This window comes from Callorhinchus milii, unplaced genomic scaffold (genome assembly GCF_018977255.1).
Source record: "Callorhinchus milii isolate IMCB2004 unplaced genomic scaffold, IMCB_Cmil_1.0 Scaffold14, whole genome shotgun sequence".
In the NCBI taxonomy this organism is placed as follows: Eukaryota; Metazoa; Chordata; class Chondrichthyes; order Chimaeriformes; family Callorhinchidae; genus Callorhinchus; species Callorhinchus milii.
This window is the reverse complement of record NW_024704755.1, coordinates 5,171,767-5,199,350: the sequence shown is the minus strand read 5'-3', so window position 1 is coordinate 5,199,350 and position 27,584 is coordinate 5,171,767. Positions and strand designations below refer to the sequence as shown.

The 27,584-nt window shown below is 42.4% G+C and overlaps 2 protein-coding genes across 2 annotated transcripts; both read right to left on the bottom strand.

Annotated features, from left to right (window-relative positions):
• Positions 1–1,015: 1,015 nt before the first annotated feature.
• Positions 1,016–7,497, bottom strand: chst6 (carbohydrate sulfotransferase 6). The gene is made up of 2 exons (XM_007889302.2): positions 7,429–7,497; positions 1,016–2,535 (listed from the first exon to the last, which is right to left on the bottom strand). The coding sequence occupies exon 2, from the start codon at positions 2,496–2,498 to the stop codon at positions 1,305–1,307; it is 1,194 nt and encodes a 397-aa protein (XP_007887493.1). The 5' UTR covers positions 2,499–2,535; positions 7,429–7,497; the 3' UTR covers positions 1,016–1,304.
• Positions 7,498–19,592: 12,095 nt separating this feature from the next.
• On the bottom strand, positions 19,593–27,375 carry tmem231 (transmembrane protein 231). Its single transcript, XM_007889301.2, has 7 exons — positions 27,059–27,375; positions 25,172–25,338; positions 24,404–24,532; positions 23,585–23,728; positions 22,348–22,429; positions 21,345–21,450; positions 19,593–20,790 (listed from the first exon to the last, which is right to left on the bottom strand). Exons 1-7 carry the CDS (start codon positions 27,195–27,197, stop codon positions 20,628–20,630), a joined length of 930 nt encoding a protein of 309 aa, XP_007887492.1. The 5' UTR covers positions 27,198–27,375; the 3' UTR covers positions 19,593–20,627.
• Positions 27,376–27,584: the final 209 nt, after the last annotated feature.

Here is a 27,584-nt window from a genome sequence, read left to right as displayed (position 1 = left end):
AACTAAGATGACACTGAATCAGAGAGTACAGAAAGTAAACTTGAAGCAATAGTTTTAGATATGCAAAGGCAGCAGGACAAGAGGGCAGAGGGCAAATCGGGGGTAATAAAGGGGTAATATCTTTCACCCCAGTGAGCACAAAAAGTCACCAAAAATATAAATTAACAAATATTTTCCTATATATAATACTCTTATTACCCAATTCAACAAGAAAGATATTAGGCTTCTCTTTATTTATTCCAGAATCCCTCCACCCCGTCCTGTGCTTGGTGCGGGGACTTAACGGAGGTTGGCAGTGCAGACTCAGATACATCGCACAGATCTCTGGTCTATTGCAGGGATGCACATGGCATGGCACAGCCCTCCATAGACTAGAGACCTGGGCTATGCATCTGAGCACGTACGGCCAACCTCGGTCGAGTGCCTGCCCCAGTCACACCGCCCCATGCGGCCCAAGAGGTCCTATTGCCTAACGAGCAACTCTGGTTAATAGTTGCTGCATCCTTTTCCCTTGGATTGACAAGTTGTCATGAATTTACTGAATTCTTAATGGAAAATCAGTGGCAGCAACAACAACAACAACAACTTGGATTTATTTTGCCCCCTCCACGCTGGATGGCGTCTCAGAGCGCTTTACGGTAACGGATCCCGGGACCGAGCCAGGGGGAGGGGGAGGAAGGTGACCAAAGACGCGGTCGAAAAGAAAGGTCTTCAGCGGAGACCTGAAAATGGGAAGGGAGGGAGCGAGGCGAAGGGAGTGAGGAAGGCAGTTCCAGAGCCTCGGGGCGTAGTGGCTGAAGGCACGGCCACTGAAGGTGGAGCAGAGGACTCGGGGGATGAGGAGGAGGCCAGACCTGGAGGAATTAAGGCAACGGGTACTGTTTTGAGGAGAGAGGAGGTCAGGAGAGGTAGGGGAGGTGCAGAGAAGTGCAGGGATTTGAATACGAGGGTGAGGATCTTGAAGTGGATCCTCTCTGGGACAGACAGCCAGTGCAGTCTGGCAAAGACTGGGGTGATCGGGGAGCGGAGTTTTGTGCGGGTGAGAATGGCAGGATACAAGACGAATGGTACCTTGGAAGGTGAATCATCTTCAACGATTACAAACTATCTGATACATCGACACAAAGATAATGTGTGGATGCAATATTTGGGAGAAAAGCCAAGCTTGTGATGTGTCTAACCAAGGAATTCTGAATATCTCTGAACCTTTGAAGGCAATTCACAAAAGTTTTTCAAGAAACAGTAGTTGACAATAAAATTAAATCAAATCTTTAACCTTGAATTGTCCAAATCATGGCCTCATTTTAATCTGAAGTCTGATCATCAGAATTCAACCAATTGAACTTGTATTTTTTCCTGGGTAAGACAAGGTCCAAGGCTAGAAATTTTTGTTCATGTTCCGATTCAACTAATCGGTAGCCAAGCACATTCATGGCCCCTCTGCACACATCTTGTACTTTTAAGACGTTTGCAAATGGCATCACAGTCCTCCACGCCTGAGATAGATTTTTAGCATTTCTAGGTGTTATTTTGAACGCTGATCCAGTGCCTTCTCCATGGGTGATGTTATATATCCAGGACCGAAGCTTTGCTGTCAAGTTCAATTCAGCAAATTTATACAATTCAGAAATCTCACTGAGCGGATCTTTCACAAGGTCTTCATACCGTATCATCATGTAACGTTTCTTCAGAAAGTCTGGAGCTTTCTTCGTTGCTGATTCGTGGATCTGTATGTGGCTCCTGCAAATTTCCATCATGGCTTGATAGTTTGACAATTCAGCATTTTTACTATCTATTGCCTTGCCTTTAGTATCCAAAATAATTGCATTGTCTCTCAATAACGCAGCCACCGACTTATCACGAGATTTAATGACAGCCCGAGGATCCCTGACAAGGTGGATGATTTTAAGGTTCAGGGAGGGGTCAGTAAGCAGAGGATACAGAGCTGATAGGTCAAAGAATCGGACTTCTTTGAGCACTACATGGCTGTAGGTTTTGCATGATTCTTCCACTTTAAAGAAACTGGACGAGTTGCAATGTTTCTTGCATGTCAAATAGTTGGTAAGATCTGTTCTTTGGTAATGGTCGCATGCAGGTGGTGAGCACAGAGCTCTGCTAACATCCCACTGGAACAAGTTTGATATTAATTTGTGTTCAGGCATGTAGACATTAAATACCGACATATCGCACAGGAATGTGGATCGCACGAGGTCCCGAACAGCCATCTGCAAAATCTTAGCACTGTTTTGGTACATGTTCACCCACACGTGCCAGGCAGGTTCCATTAGGTAGAAGACATCAGGATGTTGACTGAATACCTGTCCCACAAAGGAGGAACCTGACCTCCAGGATGAAAGGATGAGGATATGAACTTTGTTTTCCCTCGCTTCGGTTTGTGTGAGCACCACCTTCTGTTTGTTATAGATGATGATTAAAGCAAAACTTTGAATTGCTATAAGTGTAGCAACACTGATGGTTAAAACATTTAATCTCACCATTGCGATGGTTGATCAGGATTAAATGTTGTTCCACACCCTGTAAAGAAAATAAACAGACATAGATATTACAAGTTGTTTCAGAGCTACAGTGTCACTACCCCAACCAATATTTGGACAGTACAGCACTGTAAGTCAGTTGTTGGTAAATATTGATGAGTGATAAAAGCAAAAGATTGCATTTTGAAGCCCTCTTCTATTGGTTTAATTACCATACCATAAATACAATTTATTTAATGATTTTTAAATTTATTTTTGTTCACAAAAGGTGTCTGACACATGCGGAAACCCACCACCCTGCTTAAAAGAGTATCTAAACCCAAGTGAGAATTCCATGGTTAAGTTGTTTTTCAACACAATGGCAATGGGAGCAAACCTATTAAGTTACATTCCCCTAGACATACATTAAATTAAGGAGCCAAACTGATGGGTGGAGGAGGAGGGATTACAAACATATAATTAGTATAGTATTAGTAAAACATAAATCTCAATTATCACAGTCACTATGAGACTCATAGAGTCCTGTAGCTCAGTGCTTAGAGCACTCGCCTTGCAAGACAGACACCTGGGTTCATTTCAAGGCAGGGCGAAACCTTGGGCAAGTTTCCTTACTCCACACGCAGCCCTAATAATAATCCCTCCAAAACAAAACAATAATAAATTGGTCATTTTCAATCCACGACTGTTTGTGGGACGCTGCTGTGCGCAATTGGCTGCCGCGTTTCGCCCACAAATATACAGTCAATTCACTTTACAGTCTATTCTGTGAAGCGCTTTGAGATGTCGAGAAGACATGAAAAGTGCTATATCAAATGCAAGGATTATTATTATTATTTTAATTCAATTTAAGTTATCTTGAAATATTTTTGTAGCGATCCAGGACTTGGGCTCAAATCCGGATTCAGATCCAATAGGTAGAAGGTCTTTCCATGCCCAGAATTAATGATCTTACATGACACAAGTCTGAGGATGGTCTCAATCCAATTCTTAGTACACTTAGGTTTCCAGCACAAAATAGTCCACAAATCAATTTTATTTTATTCTTCTCTCTTTTTTATATTTAATATTTGGTATTTAGATTCTTCTCCTTTCCTCATATTATTACTACTGTATATAAGGATACTGCTAACACTCAGTTTTGGAGGACAACTCTGAGCCAAACACACCATGTTACTAAATGAGAACTAAAATCACAAGGTAATATTGAGCTGGATGAAGGATTCCATAGTGTCACAAGGTGGCGCCTACAGTTCAATAAGAAAGCAGTTTTGGTCCTGAAAAAAAGATCTTCTTCGCACAATACGTGACCATATTTTTGCTCCAATCACAGTGTGAACTTGCAAGCCGCAAATACAGAAGAGATTACATATGATGCTTACTCTCATGGAATGGAATAGAATAGAAATGGGTCTCATTGAAGGTGACGAAATGTCAGAATCGAGTCAGCCCTCTGTGACGGTCTCAGTAAAACGGTTCCTGAGCCAGGTGGCTCATACAACTACTATGCTATATATAACATAACATAACATGTAGGAGCAGGAGTAGGCCATTCGGCCCTTCGAGCCTGCCCCGCCATTCAATCACGGCTGATCTTCTAATCTAACTCCAGCTAATACCATAACCCTGCCTTTATCCCCATATCCCTTAATCCCTTTTGCAATAAGAAATCTATCTATCTCAGTTTTGAATATGTTCAAGGACTGAGCGTCAACAGCCCTTTGGGGTAGCGAGTTCCATACGTTCACCACCCTTTGAGTGAAGAAGTTCTTCCTCAACTCAGTGCGAAAGGCCTGACCTCTGATTTTAAGGTTGTGACCCCTGGTTTTAGTTTCTCCAACCAGGGGAAACAATCTCCCACTATCTACTCTATCATGCCCTTTGATGATCTCATAGGTTTCTATAAGATCCCCTCTAATTCTTCTATATTCTAGAGAATATAGGCCCAAATTGGTCAGCCTATCCTCGTAACTCGACCCCTTCATAATAATAATAATCCTTGCATTTGATATAGCGCTTTTCACGTCGGGAGGACGTCCCAAAGCACTTCACAGAACACACTGTAAAGTGAATTGACTGTATATTTGTGGGCGAACGCGGCAGCCAATTGCGCACAGCAATGTCCCACAAACAGTCGTAGATTGAAAATGACCAATTTATTATTGTTTTTGGTTTTGGAGGGATTATTATTAGGCTCTGTGTGGAGTAAGGAAACTTGCCCAAGGTTTCGCCCTCTGCCTGAAATTGAACTCAGTTCTCTCACTTGCAAAGCAAGTGCTCTAACTACTGAGCTACAGGACTCCACATCCCTGTGTACTAACCTAGTACATCTAATCTGCACCCCCTTCCAAGGCAAGTACATCCTTCCTTAAATGAGGAGACCAAAACTGCACGCAGTATTCTAGGTGTGGTCTCACCAGGGCCTTATACAGTTGCAGCAAGACTTCCCTACTCTTATACTCTAATCCTTTCATAATGAATGCTAACATACCGTTCGCCTTCCTAATTGCTGCTGCACCTGCAGACTAACTTTCTGTGATTGGTGTACAAGGATACCCTCTGGACGCTAACACATTCCAATCTCTCTCCTTCTAAAAAATAACCCAGTAAAACAGAAAAAATCAGATTCTTTAAATAGTCTCAATCAACTGATTGCACTCTCTCCTGTAGGCAGAAGATTGTGGTTTCAAGCCCCACATCTGACTTTAACTCAGTTAGACCTCAGGTTCCAGTGCAGCACAGGTGTGTGCAGTCCTGTTGGGAAGTTTCAATCTTGGGATGAGATGATAAACCAACATCAGTCTGTTCAAGTGAACATTAAAGATTCCATGTACTATCTGAAAAGAGAAGGGAGTTTCTCTAGTTGTCCTAGCCAACAATTCCCAAATAACCCTAGTCATAAATGCAATTTTGTATTGTATTCACTTCAGGTATTCACTTTTGTTGGGATCTCAAGTCCCAGTGTTCGAGTCAAAAGACCAGACAATAAAGTTTTGTGGCTAACTCAGTTTATTCAAATTTAAGCACAGCAGGAATACATAAAGCACATACTACCCGGATTGTGGAGCAGTCAACGTATTTGGCCCTCCATCTCCTAAATGCCTGGTTCCTTGTTGAGTCTGCTGCTTTATGCCAACAACCTTTCAACTTTATACCTTTCCTATCTTATCCGTGACAAGTTTTACACCTCTTTGTTTATCCAATTAATTATCAGGCACGTAGATTTTCCACAATGGGCAAAGTATCAAGCGTACTGTTACTTCTGTTTTTGACTACAAAACAGCTTGTATTCTCCTAAGGCCAATGGTTGTCTTACCTCCAACATTTCATGTTGACCATTTCTTCTTAACCAGACAAAAACAATTTATGTTATTAACAGATGTTGAGTGGGATGGTGTGGGTACAAAATGGTGTTATCCACCATTTTGATTCATATATACAGGATTAACAACTTAACCTTTACAATTTTATGCAGCTCCACCCCAAAACGTTTCATTACATATACATAATCTAACACTGTTTGTGGAACATCGCTGTGAGAAAATTGACTGCTGCAAAGCACACGGTGACAAACTTTACAGCACATCATGTGAAGCAATTTGAGCTAAAAGACCCTATTCAAACCAAAAGGATTATTATCAAATATGTATTTACGTTGTTTTATATTAATATTTCTAGATTGTTTCTTTCATTCCTTCCTCTTCTTAAACTGGTTTGATTCCCTGGACCTGTGGGTTGGATACTTCTGCCAACAATCTCACCCTATACAATGTGTAAATGTGTAAGTTGTAGTTCAAGCCTGAACTGTGAGTGTGAGTTGGCTATTGAGTTGGCTATTGTATAGGAGGAAGGGTTGGGAGGGAGAGAAGAGGTATCAATAGCTGAAAAGAATCTGTTTTTCACCTGCTACTCTCATTCAGGGCAAGAATTTCTACAGAACGATCAGATTGAACTCCAGATTCAATTCCAGGCAGAGGGGCGAAACCTTGGGCAAGTTTCCGTACACAGAGCCTAATAATAATCCCTCCAAAACCGAAACCAATAATAAATTGGTCATTTTCAATCTACGACTGTTTGTGAGACATTGCTGTGCGCAATTGGCTGCCGCGTTCGCCCACAAATATACAGTCAATTCACTTTACAGTGTGTTCTGTTTATCAAATGCAAGGATTATTATTATTATAGATCTCATGGCAGATGTTCTCTATCCCTAACCCAGAGACAGGAATGCAAATGTTGAGTCTCAATTGCTGCTCTGTGTGAACATCTCACCCTGACTGCACACACCGGGGGTGGGTGGCGGTGGCGGTGGCGGTGGCGGTGGGGGGGGGGATGAAATGTGGGTTTACCACATCTGGTTCCCATTAATTTATTACTTAACTAGCTTTTATTCCGCTCACTGAAGAAAGCCATCGTGATGACCAGAGCAAATGATTTAGGGAAAAAAAATCCAAGGCAAGAGTTAAAAAGTCACCTTCAGCTGATCTGAAAGAGATTTCTGACAATGTGCAAAGCAAACCACTGGTGACCTAATTGCTACCACACACAAAAATAATCTTTTAAATTGATTTTTTGTAAAAAAAAAGTTATGAAACTTACAGAAGTTGTAGATCATGGATCCAACAGCCACCAGCTATTGATTCCTGATCTCCTGTATCCCTCACACAATATTATTCTGACTCAACTTTTCTGACTTGATCCTCAACCATTCCCCACCACCACCACTGTATGTAAAACATTTTCTTTGGAAATAAAACGTCCAGCAAAGAAAAGGATCCAATTGCAAGAAGATAAAATAGTGTGTGTGTGTGTGTCTGTGTGTTTATACTCGATTTGATAAGGATTATTTCCAAACCTATGTAGGTGGGAAAAGAGAGAGAGAAAAAAAAGAGATAGAGAAAGAGAAATAGAGAGAAAGAAAAACAAATTTCCTTACCTCTCACTGCTCAGTGATCTTGTGGGGATGGAAATGTCTCTCTTTTCTTTCTTTCTTTCTTTCTTTCTTTCTTTCTTTCTTTCTTTCTTTCTTTCTTTCTTTCTTTCTTTCTTTCTTTCTTTCTTTCTTTCTTTTTTTTCCTTCTCTCTCTCTCTCTCTTTCTGGCTCTGTGGTTAATAAGTATTTCTGCAATATTTTGCACCCCCAGAGAGAGAGAGGAGAGAGAGAGATAAGGAGATGGGGAGAGGGGAAGGAGCAGACAAAGCGAATCTCCTGTTAGCGAAGGGTTTAAATTAGGACGTCTTGCGCTGTGCTGCTCTCTCCCTCTCTCTCTCTCTCTGTGACTCTCTGGTCTGTTGAGTTGCGGAACAGCTTCAGATGTTCCTCCTCCTCTCTCTCTCTCTCTCTCTGTGTGTGTGTGGTGTGTGTTACCTGTGGACTGACGTCGTTCTGTCCTACCCCCCAGTGTCAGAGCCCACCCCACTTTTTTTTTACACACACACACACACACAAACACACACACACACACACACAAACACAGGCAAAATACAGAATTAAGAGGAAATCCAGCAATTTACTGTGTGTCCAGAAAACTTGTGGGCAAAGAGCGAGAGGGACTGCGGGTGGGTTGACCCTGCAAACTGGTTGCTGAATAGCAGCAACGACAACAACACCACCACCACCACCAACAACAACAATGCCACCCACAAGATTACATGCGTAAAGCGCCTTTCACGCCGGGAGGACGTCCCGAGGCGCTGGACAGACAGAGTTACGCACCCGCGCTGGGGGTTTCGGGCTCAGACAGGGCAGAGGGGCGGGTGGGTGGGTGGGTGCTTGGCGGGGTGGGGGGGAAGCAGGGAGATCGAAAGCACGGTCGAAGAGGAGGGTCTTGAGATGGGTCTTGAAGATGGCGAGGGAGGGGGACACGAGGCGGAGCGACTGCGGGGTGGAGTTAATAATAATAATAAGCCTTGCATTTGATATAGGGCTATTCACTTCTTCAAAGCGCTTCAAGTAAGTGTAAAGTGAATTGACTGTATATTTTGTGGGCGAAACACGGCAGCCAATCGCGCACAGCAGCGTCCCCTCAAACAGCCGTGGATTGAAAATGAACAATGTATTATTTTGCTTTGGAGGGATCATTATTAGGCGTGTGGAGCAAGGAAACTTGCCCAAGGTTACGCCGTGCCTGGAATTGAATCCAGGTGTCTGGCTTGCAAGACGAGTGCTCTAACCACTGAGCTACAGGATTCCACCACCAGAGTGCCAGAGGGTGGGTGCAGAGAAGCGTCTCAGAGCGCTTAACAGTGGCGGTGCCTCACTCGACGCCATATGTGGGGAGGGGAGGTGGTCGTAAGCACGGTCGAAGAGGAAGGTTTCTAGGCGGGACTTGAAAAAGGGGATAGAGGGGGCAAAGCGGAAGGATTGAGGGAGAGTGTTCCAGAGTTTCGGGGCATAGTGGCTGAAGGCGTGACCTCCGATGGTGGGGCCAGTCGAGTGGAGGTGCCGGGTGGTGGACTGGGGAATGAGGAGGCCGGGAGGTGCCAGAGAGTGAAGAGATTTGAACACGAGAGTGAGGATCTTGAAGCCGATCCGTTCGGTGATGGGGAGCCAGTGGAGCACTGGGCCAGAACTGGTGAGATGTGGGTACGGAGTTTGTGGGTACGTGTCAATAAGTGGGCGGCAGAATTCTGGGCCCATTTTCAAGGTGAATCCAAAGCAGTTGTTCCTAGCGTCGGGCACATTCTGATTTGTTTCGGAAACAGTTTTAAACCACACATTTCCAATTCAAATACATCAGTGCTTATCAATTAAAGTTCTGGTTTTCACAGAATCATAGAAATTACACCATAGAAATTGTAAGATTGAGTGTGTTGACCTTAACAACTTAATGAGTAACAGTAGGTATAGCTTGAAATGATTGAGTTCTCTACAGACACAAGTTATTGAGGTTTGTTGCTTGTGAAGGCATGAGGCTACCAAGTTGGGTTTCAATAGTTATGTGGGGATGGATGAATATGTTGGAATTTTGTATGACTTCCTTTGGGAATCGAGCATTTATGCAGAACATTTTTGGATGACACATTAAACTGAGGAGGTCCCACCTGCCCATTCGGGTGGACTTAAACTTAAACCCACCACCTGCTCCCTCGATCCCATCCCCACCTCTCTTCTCATCTCCCAGCTCCACCTTCTGACCCTCTCCTGTCCAACTTCATCAACTTCTCCTTGTCCACCGGTTCAGTTCCCACCCCGCTAAAAACAGCCATCATCACACCTATCTTGCAAAAACCTTCACTGGACCAATCCGTCCTCTCCAGCTACTGCCCCATCTCTAACCTCCCATTTTTCTCCAAGGTCCTGGAACGAGTCGTCACGTCCCAGCTCCGCTCCTTTCTTTCTCGCCACTCCCTCTTTGAACCCCTCCAATCCAGCTTCCGCGCTGCCCACAGCACGGAAACAGCCCTCATCAAAGTCACTAATGACATTCTGAACATCTGTGATCAGGGCTCCCTCTGCCTCCTTGTCCTCCTCGACCTCTCTGCCGCCTTTGACACTGTCGACCACTCCATCCTCAGACACTGCCTCTCCTCTTTACTTAATCGTCGCGGACCTGCCCTTGCCTGGTTCGATTCCTATCTCTCTCACCGTCTCCACTTTGTTGCCTCTTAACGGTTTCTCCTCCAGCCCCCGCACTGTCACATCTGTCACCCCCAGGGCTCTGTCCTTGTATCCTCTTTAATATCTACATGTTCCCCCTTGGTGACATCATCTGCAGATATGGGGTCAAATTCCATATGTATGGAAGACAGATGACACCCAAGTCTATCTTTCTGCCTCCACCCTCAACTCCAGGACCACTGCTGTCCTGACAAATTGGCTGTCGGACATCAAGTCCTGGTTGAGGGCAAATTTCCTACAGTTGAATGTGAACAAGACTGAGGCCCTCCTGATTGACTCGCGTCAGCGCCTCACCACCTCCGGCTCTGGCAGCATCAGCCTCCGTGGTTGCTCACTTCAACTCACCAGCCAGTCAGGAACCTGGGTGTCTTGTTCGACCCTCAACTGTCATTTCTTCCCCTCATCCAAGCCATGACCCTCTCTGCCTTCCCTCACCTCCATAACATCGCCTGACTCTGCCACTATCTCATCCCTCAGGCCACTGAAACTCTTGTTCATGCCTTCATCACCTCCAGGCTCGACTATGCAAATGCCCTACTTGTCAGCCTTCCCAACTCCTCCCTCCACAGGCTGCAGATAATCCAGAATTCTGCAACCTGTGTTCTCTCCTGCACCAAACTCCGTGACTCCATCTCCTCCACTCTCGCCCGACTCCATTGGCTCCCTATCCTTCAGAGGATCCAGTTCAAGATCCTGGTCCTCACATACAAAGCCCTCCACGGCCTCATCCCACCCTATCTCTGTGACCTCCTAACCCCCTACCAACCCGCCCACTCCCTCCGCTCAGCCGGCTCTGGCCTGCTCCACGGCCCCTGACCCACTCGTCCCACCATTGGCAGGAGAGCCTTCAGCCACTCTGCCCCCAACCTCTGGAATTCCATTCCCCAATCACTCCGCCTCGCCCCCTCCTTAGCCTCCTTCAAGTCTCACCTCAAGACCCTCCTCTTCGACCATGCCACCGGTCACCCCCTTCCCCTCCCTTCACCCTCCCTGACCCCAACTCAGGTCTGAAATGCTGTACACTGTCCAGCGCCTTGGGACGTATTCCCGACGTGAAAGGCGCTATACACATGTAATCTTGTTGTTGTTAAGGATCCCATGGCACTATTCAAAAAGAGAAGGGAGTTGCTCCTGGTGTCCTGGCCAACAATCCCCCAAATTGAAAAATTGGCCGTTCACTCCATGGCTGTTTGTGGGCCATTGCTGTGTGCAAACTGGCCGCCGCGTTTCACCCACAAAATACAAAGTCACACAGAGTATTCCACATCCTCATAACCATCTGTTTAAAACTATTCGCCTAATTGCCCACTTTATTCTTTGGGTAAATACTGTAGATCAATGCCTTCCAGTCCACTCATTGAGCAGCAAAAGAATTTCTCCATGCTTAGTTTATCAAAACCACTGATAATTTTAAGAAACTCTGTCAGGTCTCTCATCCTTCTCTGTGTTCGGGAAAACATCCTTCAGTCTTTTCTTATAACTAAAACCACTCATTTCAGTGGGGATCCCAGTGAATCTCCTCCAAACCCTCAGAATGGCCTTTTGAAATAGTGTTATGGGATCTTTAATGTCCTCCTGTCCTTGGTTTGAAATCTCATTTGAAGGTTGGCATCTCTAACAATGCAAAGCTGCACATTTGCATAGTTAAGTGATATTTCTACTGCAGTTCCACAGCGATGCAGCTATGCCCATGACTACACGTGTTGCAACACTTGTCAATACCATTCAGTCAGGATTTTCACACATGTAAACTATGTTATTCGCTCTAGCAGAAATGTTGTCTTGTGACTAACTAAACATTAAACACGCATGGCAAGCTCGGAGGAGTGCTTGATAACATAACAAAACAATAATAAATTGGTCATTTTCAATCCACGACTGTTTGTGGGACACTGCTGTGCGCAATTGGCTGCCCCGTTTCACCCACAAACATACAGTTAATTCACTTTAAGTTCTATTCTGTGAAGCGCTTTGACATTGAGAAGACGTGAAAAGCACCATATCAAATGCAAGGATTATTGTTATTATTATAAGTTGTTTTTATAAAAAAATGAAATGCTCATAGTACAGGTTTAAAGCTCTGCTATATGTGTTTGCACTGTACAGTGCTATCCTGTCAAGCCTCACCCTAATCCTGATGCCAAGAGTGTCAATAAAACCTCATAAAGTAAAATAATTTCCTTGTGCAGAGATACAGTACTTTGCATCACTGACCACAATATGATTAGATTAACACACTCAGCGACAAGATTTCGATCTAAATCCTAGTTAGGAACGGATATAACATACAAAGCTAACAAACATGTCTTGTAAACTGAGCATCTCTTGTGAGGGGGGGCAAGAAAAAGAGTGTAGACAGACTGTCAGCAGTGGGTTGGCAGAGGCAAGATTTTTTTGGAAAGGAAATGCTCGGCTTAGGTAAACTGGACTCTAAGTTAAACACATCTTTCACAAAATGCTTGACACACTAGCAATGTGTTATTGACACTGACAACATTTCTTCCACAGACACAGAAAGGCATCTGGTGCAGCACTGAGAGTACTGCTAAGTATAAAGATACCAATTTGAAAAGAGCCTTTCAAAAAAGTGATTCAAAACGGTGTGTGTGGGGGGGGGGCGGGGGTGGAGAAAGGGGGCACTGCCCCAAAAGCACTTTGCCATCACCAGCGTGAAACTTCTTCACAATTCTATTACAAGATGCACTGCTTGACTGGTCATCATACAGCTTTCTCCCTGCCCTCCCCCTCCTCTCGGTTAAAATTATTTTGCACAGTAAAAAAATTCGAAGAGTAACCATTACATTTTAAAAAATCGTCAATTAAGTAGTTAAGTATACAGTACTTAAACTCGTCAAAGTAGTATTTTAAAGAAGGTTTGAGAAATAATGGAAATGGGTCAAAAGCCAACTCCTTCACCAGTTGCAGTCAAATTTATTACTGATAATCCTCAGTGCCAATAATCTGCATTATCATTATCTGGAGCAGGCTGCTAACATGCAGACACCAATGTACTTCATGCCTGGAGGTGAGTGTATCCCATCCCTAGCACCAGATGCTAGCACCGCAAGAGGAATTAGATATGATCCTAGACAAGGGCAAAAACTTAAGATACGTTTCCGTACTCCACATGCCTCTGTTTACCTAGCAGTAAATAGATATCAAGTTGTCAGTTGACTGCTGGATTGCTTTCCTTCTAGAAGATGTGATAAGGCGCTACATCAAATGCAAAGAGTATAATTATTAACAGTAAATCCTCTGAAGCACTTTGAGACATCAACAACAACAACAACTTGGATTTATATAGCGCCCTCCATGCCGGACGGCGTCTCAGAGCACTTCACAGTGATGGATCCCGAGGCCGAGCCGGGGGGAGGGGGAGGGGGAGGAAGGTGACCAAAGGCGCGGTCATAAAGAAAGGTCTTCAGCAGAAACCTGAAAATAGGAAGAGAGGGGGCGAGGTGAAGAGTATGGCTTCTGTCTTCTCAACATTCAGCTGAAAGAAATTTGTACTCATCCAGTCCCTGAGGTCTGACACGCAGGCTGATCGAAATCAGGGGACTGGGGTTTGCAAAAAGAGGTGGAAAAATAGAGTTGGGTGTCATTCGCATACATGTGGAAATGTACCCTATGTCTGCGGATGACATCCCCAAGAGGGAGCATGTAGATCAGAAAGAGGAGGGGGCCAAGGATGGATCCTAGGGGTACCCCGCAGGTAACCGGATGAGAGCAGGAGGAGAAGCCGTTTGTGCAGATGTACTGCTGGCGGTTTGTGAGGTAGGACTCGAACCAGGAAAATGGTGGATGAGGTGAGCCCAAGAATGTCAAGGTGCTCATCCAGGATGAGGTCGTGGATGAAGGGAACGGACATTTTGGAGGGAAATGCGGGTGGATTTGCTGGAGGGAGGGGAGGGAGGAGAGGGAGGAGAGAGTGATGCGGAGAGGAGAAATGGTTGTGGAGAGTGGTGTGAGTGGAAAGTTGGGGAGGGTACATATGAGGGAGGGGGAAGTTGGGTTTGCCTTAAGGAGGCGGTTTGAACAGAGGGAGTGAAAGAACTTCAAAGTGATTTCATGATAATAATGATAATAATCCTTGCATTTGATATAGCACCTTATCACATCTTCTAGTCCAAAGTACTTCACAGAACATACAGTAAAGTGAATTGACTGTATATTTTGTGGGCGAAATGCGACAGAAAATTGCACACAGGGGTATCCCACAAACAGTCATGGATTGAAATGACCCATTTTTAATTTTTTTTGAAAGGAATTATTATCCCCAGAAAAGCAATCCGCCAAATGGACTAACGACCAAGATTCTACCTACTGCTAGGTAAACAGAGGCGCCCTGCCAGAAATTGAACCCAGGTCTCTCGCTTGTGAGGCAAGTGCTCTAACCGCTGAGCTATAGGAATCCACTTTACTGAAAAGTGTAAGTGATTGTGTATTTGTGCAGATGAATGCGACAGACGGGTTTACACACAGGACTGGATCAGATCTGGCTGTGTCACATTCCTTCTATTTCCATCCACCCTACCCCTAATACGTAAGCACATACACGTATAGCCTGCCAACAATCACAAAAGAGTGAGCACATGGGTTAGGTCCTGGAGGACGCCTGTGAAATCATATCCCAGTATGAATCAGCAACATCAGCAGAGGTAGCGGTGGGAGAGAAAACACAAATATGATGCAGCCGTGACCTCGTAACAGAGCGATCCAAGGCTCAAAGTGTGATGCAGATTCTGGATAAAACTGCAAAAGTGGAACACAAGAGAAAAGTAGCTCTGTCAAGCAAAAAAAAAGCAAGTGTAATACAGTGAACCTCACATTAGTCATATCAGTTGGAACCATACAATTAATCTGACTTATGCAAAGTATGAGTTTTGTGACAAGTAGGAATAATAGGAAATTCAACGGGATTTGGGCAGACGTACGACATAGGCAATTTATACAAAATCAGTCTCATGCGAGTTTTATTGTATTTGCCACCCAAAAGCTCTCTACGCATTATTGTATCAAATTATAAGAATCGGAAGCCGACGAGGTGAGACAAACTAAAAATTCCTCTTCTCTGCACACCTGAAGCACGGCAAACGGTAGTGAAATAAATTCTTCGATAAAACAACGGTGCTCGATTTCCTTGGAACTGATGCAGGTTATTTCACGTTACTCACCACACCTGTAAATTTAAATTCTATACTGTGCTCATCAATACTGTTATCTATTGTTCAGTTCCATGGTGGGAGTAGGGCCAGCGGTTTGCAACTCAGTGTTACAATAAATAATTCTGGACCCAAGCAAGCAAAACCGCTCCAGGAACTGATTTACCAAACGAAGCATTCAATTCAACATGATAACTTTTTGGTGACATCTTACCTGTAAAATCTTTATGTTTGCAACTGTAAAAGTTTGCACACTGCGTAAATGTGTTTCCTCCAGAGGTTCTGCAGGGTTCCTTTGAAACAATGAGTAGCTTTCAGACGTGGCTCCTGCTGCTCACGAGTCAGGGAAGTTGGGGGATGGACCTAGAGACTGAGAGGTTTTCAATTACCAAATGAGAGGAAAACACTGCAAAACATTGTTTTTGTATTTGGGAAAGGCACAAACTGTACTGGCCTTGGAAACATTTATTTAGATTCAGCTGTGTGTTTTGTTTTCCTATAAAGGAGAGATTTGAATTCCCTTTCACCCATGATGACCAGCTGCATTATTCACATTCCTTAAAACTCAAAAAATAGAGTACAGAACATGAGCAGGTACCGAATGTCATATATTTTGAGTGAGTTGTTTTTTTAAACTCATCAATGTCATTGTTAGTATCACACATTTCCAGTGAGCTATAGTAGGAGCTAGATATAAAATAAGGATTCCTTCAAATTGTGTCTCAACATCAAGATTTATTTAGTGAGTAGTTCAGTCAATTAGGTTTAAGGTTAGGGTTTTAGGGTTAGGATTAGAACCGGGAAAGTCCAAATATCTGATGAGAAAACTCTGAGGCTTCGGATGACAGTTGCTGAAAAACCTAAAACATGGGTTTGCAAAACACATGATCTCAACATGAGCTGATCTCAATTTAGCACTGCACCAGGTGAACTAAAATTGGATTTGGTGCCTCAGATAAGACAAATTAAACAAGCTATTCACAAAGAGAACAAACCTGATATTCTGCTGTTAAATGTATGAATTGATGATGCCTTTGCTTATTAAATTCTTACCCTCTGGCAACACATAGCTGGGTTTCAACTATACAACAATTCAGTCAAAACATACGCCTGTAGGCTGGTTTGAGATGCTTTTCTAAGTGCAAGTTGTTGAATCCATGTTTATAATACTATGCAGCATTGGCAGATTGGGATGTCATTTGAGTCTCCTACAAAATCCCAAGTCACTGCTGGTGGGCCTCTATAATGACCATAACTGGAGGAATGCCTAGGTCCTGATAAAACCTATGAAAGGTTAACACAAGATAATATTCAGCCCAACCCGGGCACGTTTGAACCTTCCCAGAACATGAACAACCTATGTTAGCATAGATTTGACCCTGATCTCTCGTTTACCTTAACTTCTATTTCTTTCTTCCTCAGGGGAAGAGCTTTATTTCCATGTGATGTCACCCATGTTGCTGCAGCTGAGATCATGAGCTCAAAAAACAGATTTGTGCAATGCCCTTGTCTGGAACAGCATGTCACTTCACACTGCACAGCTTCCGCTGCAGCTGTGACCCTTCCTTTCTTCAGCATTTCCCATATTTCACTCAACATGCAGATGTTGCAATTAATATTTGGTCAGTCAGGGTCTGACACATGTGGAAATCCATCCATCCCATGATTAAGAGACTGCAAACCAGACTGAACATTCCACATACAAATACCACTTAAACATGGAAATTTCCGTGGCTGGAATGGACTGCGCACTCTCTCTCTCTCCGCGGAGGGAAGCTGACGTAATTCCAGAGAGTAACAAGCACAGGGTCCAGGGGATCTCAAGGGTGCCGTGGGATCCCGTTGGACCAGCTGAAGCTTGCCGTTGAGGGCACCAGCTGGAAAATTTTCCAAGTCGCATTCAGCTAACACCACCTGTTGCTATTGAGTAAGATTGGTATATGGCCATTGGGCTTGAACCTTTAGAACATCAAGGTGGCTGGCAGTCACAAGCTATCCTGTAAAGGTCCTGCCACCACGCTGAAGACATATATTCGTCGAATATCTGATGAGGAAACTCTAAGGCTTGGAATGACAGTTACTGAAAGACATTACGTAAAACGCGGGTTTGTAAAACACATGCTCATACATAGAGGGATTGATATCCATCTTAATTGGTGTGCAGTAAGCAGCTGTTGCAAACAGTGAACCTCTAACTGGTAAAGCCATTTACTTAATAGGTAACAATGTGCCAATGTGACTGTAAAACCAGTTTTGCTCAAGAACTGAACTATTGAGTCTGGCACAAAGGATTGACTCAATTCCAACATTCTGTTGCCAAGTTCTTAATATTAGAGCTGGTTCAACACTCTGGAAACTCCACCAAGCCCAGGTCCTCTAGCTTGAAAGGCGAGTGGTCTAACCAATATACTACAGGACTCCCTCCAGCAGATAGAACTTGAATTCTATCTGCTGGAGGTTAGGGTGTCAGTGGAGCTGAGCAATTACAGGGTATATTTCTATAAAGAGCAGTTAAGACCATATTTATAATATTTACTTTGTTGGGTTGCATTCACTATTATTTTGGTTAACCTGATCTGAACGTGGGCCAAGTCACTTCATGCACCTGCACTATACATGGCCAGTGTTACCAGAGTTCAGTTCTCACTAAATGTATTGACCTAGGTTAAAGCTGAATGTTTGAATCAGAATGCTTACTCCAGGTGATGTAAACTTCTAATTTAGTAGCCCAGATTGGAAAGAAAGATAAAACACAGCAATTTGTGAATTTACGCATGAATAGATTTGATTAATTCCAACTACTTGTCCAGGCGTTGAAAATAACACCAGCTGCAAATTAAATGTAAATTTGTTCAGTATAAACTTTAAAGCAAATTCAGCTTAGAATCAATATTGTATTGAGAATGGCAACACCATAATGGTTTTAGTTCTTATCGGTAGGCACAATAACAGGGATGATTGCAACTCAAACGCAAACATTGAGCCAAAATCGGGTTGGGGGTGGTGGGGGGAGGTTGGGTGGAGGAGATTAAGGGGGTTAACAACAACAACAAATTACATTTGTATAGAACCTTTCACGTCGGGAGGACGTCCCAAGGCGCTTGATTCAGGTCTTATTGGTATTAAGAATAATTATTAAATTATTTAATAATAAACTCCAAATGTTCTGTGAGGCAAACCTATCCTATCCTTTGTTCCCTTAGGACAAAAGGGAACTTTATTGCGGTGCACAATGAAATATTTAAAATGCTTTAATTAAGCCCCCAAAATGTACTCTGCAACGAAGTAGCGACAGAGGTCACACATCCTTCCAGAGAGATATATCTATACTAATAAAGACGATTGAAGCAGGAAGTGTTGATTTTTTCAAACACAGATTAGACAGTTTATTTTAAGGAAATAACATTCTGGGATATAGGACATAGGTAGTTCAGGACATATGTGCATGCGACCGCCAGGAAGGGGAAGGTGAACTAGATGGACCTTGGTCTTTTTCATCTTATGTTAAGACAAAATATCTATGTGTCTGTCTAACCGACTGACGTAGAGACATGATTTGTATCTCATCGGAAAGGTAGTGCATGAGGGAGAGTCATGGGCATATTTTTTTCAGGGCTCTCCCATTGTTGATGAGCTATATTAAAAAATGATTTAAGCCCCCAAACAGGTATGCATGGTATTCTGCATGGTGTGTGTGTCTAACCAACACCAACAAGAGTCCTCCCACTGAGTCTTCCCACTGAGTCCTCCCAGCAGGTGTCCTCTCACAGGAGTCCTCCCAAAAGGATATGTGTGCACATATGTGAACAAGGGATGCTAACGAGTTCAACAGCACATTTTCTTAATCTTAAGGGATACAGATGCTTAAGAAGCGAAGATCAAGCCTTTCAAGGATAAATAAAAATGGCAAATGAAAGAGAGCAGGCTGATTAAATGAAACTGGTTGCAAGCATAGCTAGTTTACAATAATATTCCTTGCATTTGTTATGGTGCCTTATCATGTCTTCAAGACGTCTCAAAATGCTATAAGGAATATACTGTAAAGTGCACTGATTGTATATTTTGTGGGCGAAACGCCAAAACAAAATATTTTACAAAATATCACAGGGCCATTCACAATAAGACTGAGGCTATAATTTAATGGAATAAGTACAAAATGACCATCTAAATTTGATTTTTATTATAAACGCAAAATGTTTGCAGACATAATATAAAAAGCATCATGTAACCAAGTATAAATTATCATTTTGATTGGCCCAACAACGGTGTGCAACAATCATCTCAAATATTTTACAAAAAAATCTAAAATTCTAATTATTTATCAATACAGTATTTCATTTATTGTACAGTACTTGCGTTTGTATATTCTGTGCTGTTTTATCAGGAAAAAATGAACAAAATCCAATTTAGCAATACTAACAGGCACATACATCTATCTTATCTAACAACCAATAAAAGTGGGTTGATATTATATTTGTGGATATTTTTAACCTTTGCTCAATAAACTCTTGCACGGAATAGCTATTTTTATGGCTATTGAGCTTAAAATAGAGAGAGGTGTGAAGAAATAGGAATGAAGAGACAAATGCCCTATTCAATTCTTGTGAAAAGATTTTAAAAAATTGCAAACCAAATAATAATTCTATTCAGCTATTTGTTAATTATTATTAGTAGTAGCATTATTATACTTTAGTTTCTGTTGCTATTTTTTCCCCTTCCTTTCATCAATTCATCCAGTAAGAGAACACATAGTTTTCAAAAGTATTGAAATGCTTCCATTAGACAAAGTTGATATGCACCTTTACTTTAACTATTATGATTGCTGAAGCCTGTTCACAGAGCAACATAGGATTGGATTTACAAGGTCATGGCATTAGACCAAAGATATAAAGGCATTGAACCAATATTATAATAGCATTAGCTGATATAAAAGTGGATTAACAAAAAACACACTGGTTTACAGAAGCATAGCATGTCTGGATAAACTATACAGGGCATAATTGAGAAAAAATACTGCATTAGTGCCATGTGTTTTCTATTCAGGAAATATTTCATAAATGTGTTTTTCATTACTGTACAAAGTAGAACAATAGTAATGCACATTTCTACCATCTAATAACATTGTTTTAGAGCTAAAAATAAAGGGTCAATTACTCTTTAAAGCCTGTCCTATTCACATCTCCTTTGTTCATTCAGCTGTCACAGATCAAAAGTGTGAGGAAGAACACTTGTGCCAGTGGATATTCATTGAGAAATAAGTATTTCAACATTAGATGTCCTGATAAATGTTTGATGAACAGCGTGTGTACATAGTGGGATCAGGGATATTTCAAAGAAACTTCTTGTAATCAGTCAAGATTGGTGTTGCTTATAAGATGGTGTTACCACTGTGGTCAACACTTGATTCTGAAAGACAAATATCTTGATTCTCTTGAAAAGCCACAGGAAGATGAGAAGCACACTGACATACTGGATCCAAGCAAACTTAATCATCTCCCAGAAACCAGGGCGATAGGTATAAACGAGACCATTAAGGAAGAGAAACAAATAATAAGTAAACAAATACATTTTGCAATGTTGATGATTTACCCGTACAGTATTTTAAAATCGAAAAGCAATCAAGCCACAGTATGTGAAAAAACATATCCCAGCTGCCAAAGGTAGAGGCATTAATGCCTATTATTGCTTGGCCTATTGTTTTTGGTACTGTGAAGTACTGCTACTTTGAATTCTTTTACTTGCTACTTTTAAAGTATGTCTAGGTACATATTTGTATATCTAAATTAATAGGATTTGTGTAGCATTTGAAATTCAAAGTTTATTCATCAATTGGAAAAGGAACTGGTGTGATTTGTTAAAACAATTCAAATAGTATTGTTTAACTTAATACCTTGCAGTCGACATTTCTAGTGAAAAAAATAGAAGTGTTGACATCGATATACATTTGATTAATTGTACGATTTTAAGCTTTATTATGAGCTCCTAAACAAAACTTACAAAGAAAAACTGGAGAAAAACAGATCAAATCATAACCTTATTTTGTGTAAAAGAGGTTGAAACAAAGGATATCTTATAATTTCCACAGGGTATCTGATAACAGCATTAACAATAAATGGAGCATCAGCAGCCTTTGCCACTGCCCACACAGGATACTGATTGGCGAATATAGTTGTCACTGAAAGCAAGGATAAGAGATTATTAGTGTCTAAATTAGATTGGAGGAAATTGTTGGCAAGTTATATATTGGAACACTCATACAGTTAAATGCTGGTGAAACTAAGGCTGATTCTAATAAACATGCAGAGATTGTACTAAATCTCCACAATTCAAACCAGGCTTCCTTGCTTCTGCTGCCAAATGCTCACTATAAACATTTGTTTTCATGCATATGCAGAAACTTTGACCACTGATTTCCTGAATTTCGTTTTCCAAGAAGTGAATTGCCTGAATAATAGTGATTGTTTGATAGGAGCAATAATAATAATAATAATCCTTGCTAATAATAAGTCTTATCACGTCATTGAAACATCTCAAAGCTCTTCACATGATAAACTGTAAAGTGAATTGATTGTGTATTTGTTTGTGGATGAAGCACAGCATCTAGTTGTGCACAGAGCTCAAGGAGCCATGAAGTGAGTAAACATTTTTTTTTACTTGGGAGGAATTGTTGGCCAGGATATCAGAGAAACTGCCTTCTCTTTTCGAATAGTACTATGGGATCTTTAACATCCATCATAAGGACGGCACTTCCAAAAACACAATACCCCCTCCCCAACACTGCATTGGAGTGTCAACTTAAACTATGTGATTCCAAATCCCATTGTGGGGCTTGAACCCACAACCTTCTGACTCAGAGGCGTGAGTGCTACTACTGCACCAGGATGACACATGAACCTCCCTGATATTTTCCCCTTTCTATGCCGGGAGCACAAAACCACAAGTTTGTTTTTCTCGATTTTGAATCTGTTTTTACAACAAAGGACCCCATCATTTTTTCAAAAGGTGTACAAGTTTTTGTAGGGGGATACAAACAAATAAAATAATGAAAAGTATAAAATAATGAAAATGTTACCATTTCTATCCTGATATGATGCAATGATGGCAGCAAGGTCAAAGGCATTTGCGAATAAACTATTACCGTTAATTACAGAGACCTGCAAAACAAAAAAAGATTTGAATGGGAAAAAAATAGTCATTTCAAAAATTAAGGATGACCTAATGATATCCAAAACCTCTTAAAGCAGTTTGTTTGTATTGTAAGCAATTGGAATATCAAGTTCATTTCTTTCTAAAAAAGTTCAATTTTGGACTTGTCACGAGAGGAAGGATGTCAGAGAACTGGAGAGGGTTGAGTCCAGATTCACTGGGATATTCTTTCTTGAAACTGGCTTCTGGCAATCAAAGAATAATTTCAACCACAATAAGCACATAATGAACTGCCTGGTTATCCTTAATGGGAAATACCTCCTGGTAAATTAATTTCAGTTTCTACCTTTCTGCTGTGTAGTGGCTGTGTTGCAATGTAGTGCCACGGATAAAATGTGCCAATCAGGGGATTGTGTCAGAGTAGTTCAAAATATATATAATAATAATACTTGCAGTTGATATAGCATCTTATCATGTCTTTGAGACGTCTCAAAGCACTTCACAGAATATACTGTAAAGTCAATTGACTGCATGAGCTGGTGTTTATAGCCTTCTTGACTAAGTAATTTAAGTAATTTAATTTTAACAAAGCCTTAATGAGCTTTAAGTAGTGACAAACAAAACAGTCACAAAGCAGGATTTCAACTTAATGAAACATATTAAAATTGTTGAAATAGTGCATTTTTTATGAATAGTTCTAACTATCCCAAGAGGAATGCACTTTTGATGGCTAGAAGCTGCTGAATTTTACTTAAAAATCTTTGAATTATTGAGATGAAAATTCAGTACAGTATTCACAAATAGCAACATGGCTCATGTCAAGCAGAACAACAACAACTTGGATTTATATAGCGCTCTTCACGCCAGATGGCATCTCAGAGTGCTTTACAGTAACGAATCCCGGGACCGAGCCAGGGGAGGGGGAAGAAGGTGACCAAAGGTGCGGTCGAAAAGGTCTTCAGCAGATACCTGAAAATGGGAATGGAGGGAGCGAGACGAAGGGAGTGAGGAAGGCAGTTCCAGAGCCTCGGGGCATAGTGGGTGAAGGCACAGCCGCCGAGGGTGGAGCGGAGGACTCGGGGGAGGAGGCCAGACTCGGAGGAATGAAGGCAACGGGTACTGTGCTGAATAAATAACAAAGTTAAAGTTAAAAATACACTTACGTTGTAGCGTCTGTCAAGGCCTCTGTGGCTAAGGGGCTCTCGTTGGTGGAGTTTTAAGTCACCATTTACTGAAAGCTGGGATCCAGGGATGAAAGATGAGAAGTGGATATATGCCATACTCTGCATTACAAATGTAGACATTCTCTGCAAAAATCATTATAATAATAAATAATAATCCTTGCATTTGATATAGTGCCTTATCACATCTTCAAGCGCTTCACAGAATATACTGTAAAGTGAATTGACTGCATATTTGTGGGTGAAAACAAATGCTCATGAAGCATTTTGGGCTAATATTGCATTTAAAAGTAAAATGTACCATTTATTTAAAAACATCACATATTTCGGCAGTTACCAGAACTGTTTAAAAATAAAGTATACTGCCATAAAAGTGATGGTATTCTACAATATTTATTGATATATTTTTTAAAAATATTATAATAACAAGTGAATTAACTTATCCTCTCCCCAGACTCCCCACTAAGTAACTGCAGCTAATGGTAAAATTAACTCCTACTTTTGCCTACGTAACATTCCCTTTATTTCAAATTATTTTTAGTTTGTCCTGCTTGTTGAGATGTTCTTTGACGTGAACGGCGTGATCTGAATGTAAGTTGTATTGAAAACAGTGTAACCTTCAAAAAGAAAAATAATCTTCAAGTCATCATCATATTTACAATGGCAATGAAATAATGAATCAAGGCCATAATTCCATCTTCCGAGGAACTCCAACATTCGAACTTGGTGCCGCTTATGAAACAGTTGTGAGGTTTTCACCAGTTTTATAAAAATTGAAGCCTCAATATACTGAAAACTTACAAAAAGTTGGTATGAAAATGTTAGGATAAGCTGTAAACTCTGCACTTGTTCTGATGATTGAAGTGGAATCTCTAACCGGAAGTTGAGGCGATCCATCTTCCCATCCTGATTCTTGTCTTCCTCCATGACCTATAGTAAGAACATAATCATATAATCATACTAATAATCCTTGCATTTGATATAGCATCTCATCAGGTCGTTGAGACATCTTAAAGTGCTTCATAGGATATACTGTGAAGGGGATTGACTGTATTTTGCGGGTGAAACACTGCAGCCAGTTGCGCACAGCAATGAATGACAAACATCCATGGAGTGAGTGACCAATTTTATTTGGGGGATTGTTGGCCAGGACACTGGGATAAACTCCCTTCTCTTTTCGAATAGTGCCACCTGAACAGACAGACGGGAGCTCGGTTCAACGTCTCATGCACAGGACAGCACCTCCGACAATGCAGCACTGCATTGGAGTGTCAGCTTACACTTTGTGATTCCGATGTGGGGTTTGAATAAAATTTCACACATGTATAATCATCCCACAATGTGTATGAAGCTCATTGAGACAATTCCCTCATGTGAAATACTCTATATAAATGTTAATTGATGTTCGTGTGAGCTCTAAACTCATGTTGTATATGGCTGACAAATTCAGTTTGTTAGTACCCAGGACTTAACTACGCAAGTAGTTTTGAAGGGTATTTTTATTTTAATCCTAAAATGCCAGTTTCCTTTTGGTACGCTAGCAGATAACAAAGAAGCAACTTAACTTACTGTTATGACTGGGACTCGGAGGTTGTCCCCCTGTAGATCATTGAACTTCTTAAATGTACTCCATGCCACAAAGTCTCCATCTGTGCTAGTCCCAGCAATCATCAGAACTTCATACTGGAATCTGACATTTGGCTGCTCTTCATAAGTGCTCACCTTTAACCAAAATCCTAAAGGAAAAACAGTACAATCAATTGGGATAATAATAATAATTTGGTCACTCAATCCACAACTGTTTGTCACGCCTCAAAGATGTTTATTATAGCTCAGCTGGGTGTATATGTTTTATAGTTATCAAGGATATTTAAATATTATCATAAGTTCAGTTCGGTTGAAGAAGACCCTTGATACCATCTGATCACATGTTTTCAAAACATCCTACCCTCCCCCTACAACAACATCAATCTTTTTTTATCAAATTGGTGTTCTGGCTTCAACCAGCCTTCCTGGCAACCTGTTCCAGTCGTTCACAACAACAAAATTACATTTGTAGAGCACCTTTCATGTTGGGAGGACGTCCGAAAGCGCTGAACAGTCAGGTGTCAGGGCCCGTGCATGGGGGAGGGGTGGTATAGGGGTGAGGGAAGGCAGAGAGGCGGGAGGGCGACCAAAGGCACGGTCAAAGAGAAGGGTCTTGATACCGGCCTTGAAGGAGGCAAGGGAGGAAGCGAGGCGAAGGGACCGTGGGATGGAGTTCCAGAGTGTGAAGAAAAATGTCCTGGTGTCTTTCCTGAAGTTGCCCTTTGCATCTCTAAACCTATACCCTCTTGTCTTCTGTCTTGATACATGCATCCAGATTAACTGCTTGCACAACATTTTTCTTAAGGAATGGTTGAGTTGTAGTTAATAATAATAATCCTTGAATTTGTTACTGGGCCTTATCACGTTGTTGAGATGTTTCAAAGCGCTTCACAGGATATAATAATAACCCTTGCATTTGATATAACGCTTTTCACATCTTCTAGATGTCTCAAAGCAGAAAGTCCTGTAAATTGCAGTCTCATTGTGCTTTATGGGCAAAATGCGTCTTGAATAGCACTCCACCAGGGACAGATTTTTAAAACAAATATGTGAAAGTTGTGTGTGTGATGGCTTGAACGTGGGCCAACTCAGCTACTTGCTCTGCAGTGTGCCATATCCTACGACACAGAGCTTCAGCAAGGGCACACTACACTGTCCTGCTTATTTTAAAGCTCATTTTCAATCCACAAGTTTGATGAGGAACCACCAAGCTCTGCTCTTTGAATCATTGAGAACATGAAGCCCTGTAGCTCAGTGGTTAGAGCACTCGCAAGCAAGAAACCTAGGTTCGATTCCTGGCAGGGCAAAAACCTTGGGCAACTTTCCATTCTCCACACGCCCGATAATAATCGCTCAACAAAATAATAATAAAGCGGCGACTTCAATCCGCGACTGTTTGTGGGACGCTGCTGTGCGCAATTGGCTGCCGGGTTTTGCTCCACAAACTACATCCTACATACTCAAATATTCCTGCGAATATATATATATATTTTTTTTCCCCCCTTTCAAGGCCGGTCTCAAGACCTTTCTCTTCGACCGTGACTTCAGCTCCCCTCTCGACTCTCTACCCCCTCCTCGCTCCCTCCCTTCCCTCCCCTCCCCTCCTCCTGACCATTCCCCCCCCCCACCCCCCGCAATGCTCGGGTCGCGACCCAACTGCCCAGCGCCTCGGGACGTCCTCCCGACGTGAAAGGCGACTCTATAAATGCAATCTTGTTGTTGGTGTTGGTGTTGTTGTTGTTGAGACGTCGCGAAGACGTGACGAGGACCACAGTTCCCCCGTCCACCAGAGCCGCCCCCCCGCCCCACACACACACACACACAGAGAGAGAGAGCCTGCAAACCGTGACAGGGAAAGACACCTCTCACCGTGACTCCTGTAAGCGACCAGAAGCGGCGGGATGTACGTCAGGCCCAACACCGTGGCAAGAAAGACCGTCGCTTTGGTGCAAATGCTGGTTCGGTAACGAATCAATCGCGGGTGCGAATAGACTTCATAAACGGCCATCTTCTCTTTAACCCACGTGCTGCGCCCAGACTTCCTTCACCGGGTCAAACCCTGGAAATAATTACCGTTAGAACGATTGCGAGTGGGGTTTTTTTTTGTGTGTGTGTGTGTGTGTGGGGGGGGGTCTCCCGACCGCTTATCGTCTCCCTGGGCAACCGACGCCGGAAACGACACCTGGCGCGGCAGGAAGCGGAAGGGGCGGGGCGTAGGCGGCGACGGCGGTGACGGCGCGCGGGGGGTGTGTGGGTCGGTTCCTGAGTGACACCGGTCTACGACCAATGGCAACGGTAGCACTGCTGCAACGTCAGCGGCTGCCAACCAATCCACGTGGAGTGGAGGCGGGAGATTCACCGACATGCTGAGAGAGAGTGAGTGAGTGAGTGTGTG

Excerpts from the sequence above, each read along its gene's own strand:
- chst6 (XM_007889302.2), bottom strand. The coding sequence starts at position 2,498 with ATGGTGAGATTAAATGTTTTAACCATCAGTGTTGCTACACTTATAGCA.
- tmem231 (XM_007889301.2), bottom strand. The coding sequence starts at position 27,197 with ATGGCCGTTTATGAAGTCTATTCGCACCCGCGATTGATTCGTTACCGA. Across the intron at positions 24,533-25,171 it reads TCCGAGTCCCAGTCATAACA|GTCATGGAGGAAGACAAGAA; the intron begins GTAAGTTAAGTT and ends TTCTTACTATAG. Across the intron at positions 22,430-23,584 it reads GCCTTGACAGACGCTACAAC|GTCTCTGTAATTAACGGTAA; the intron begins GTAAGTGTATTT and ends TTTGTTTTGCAG.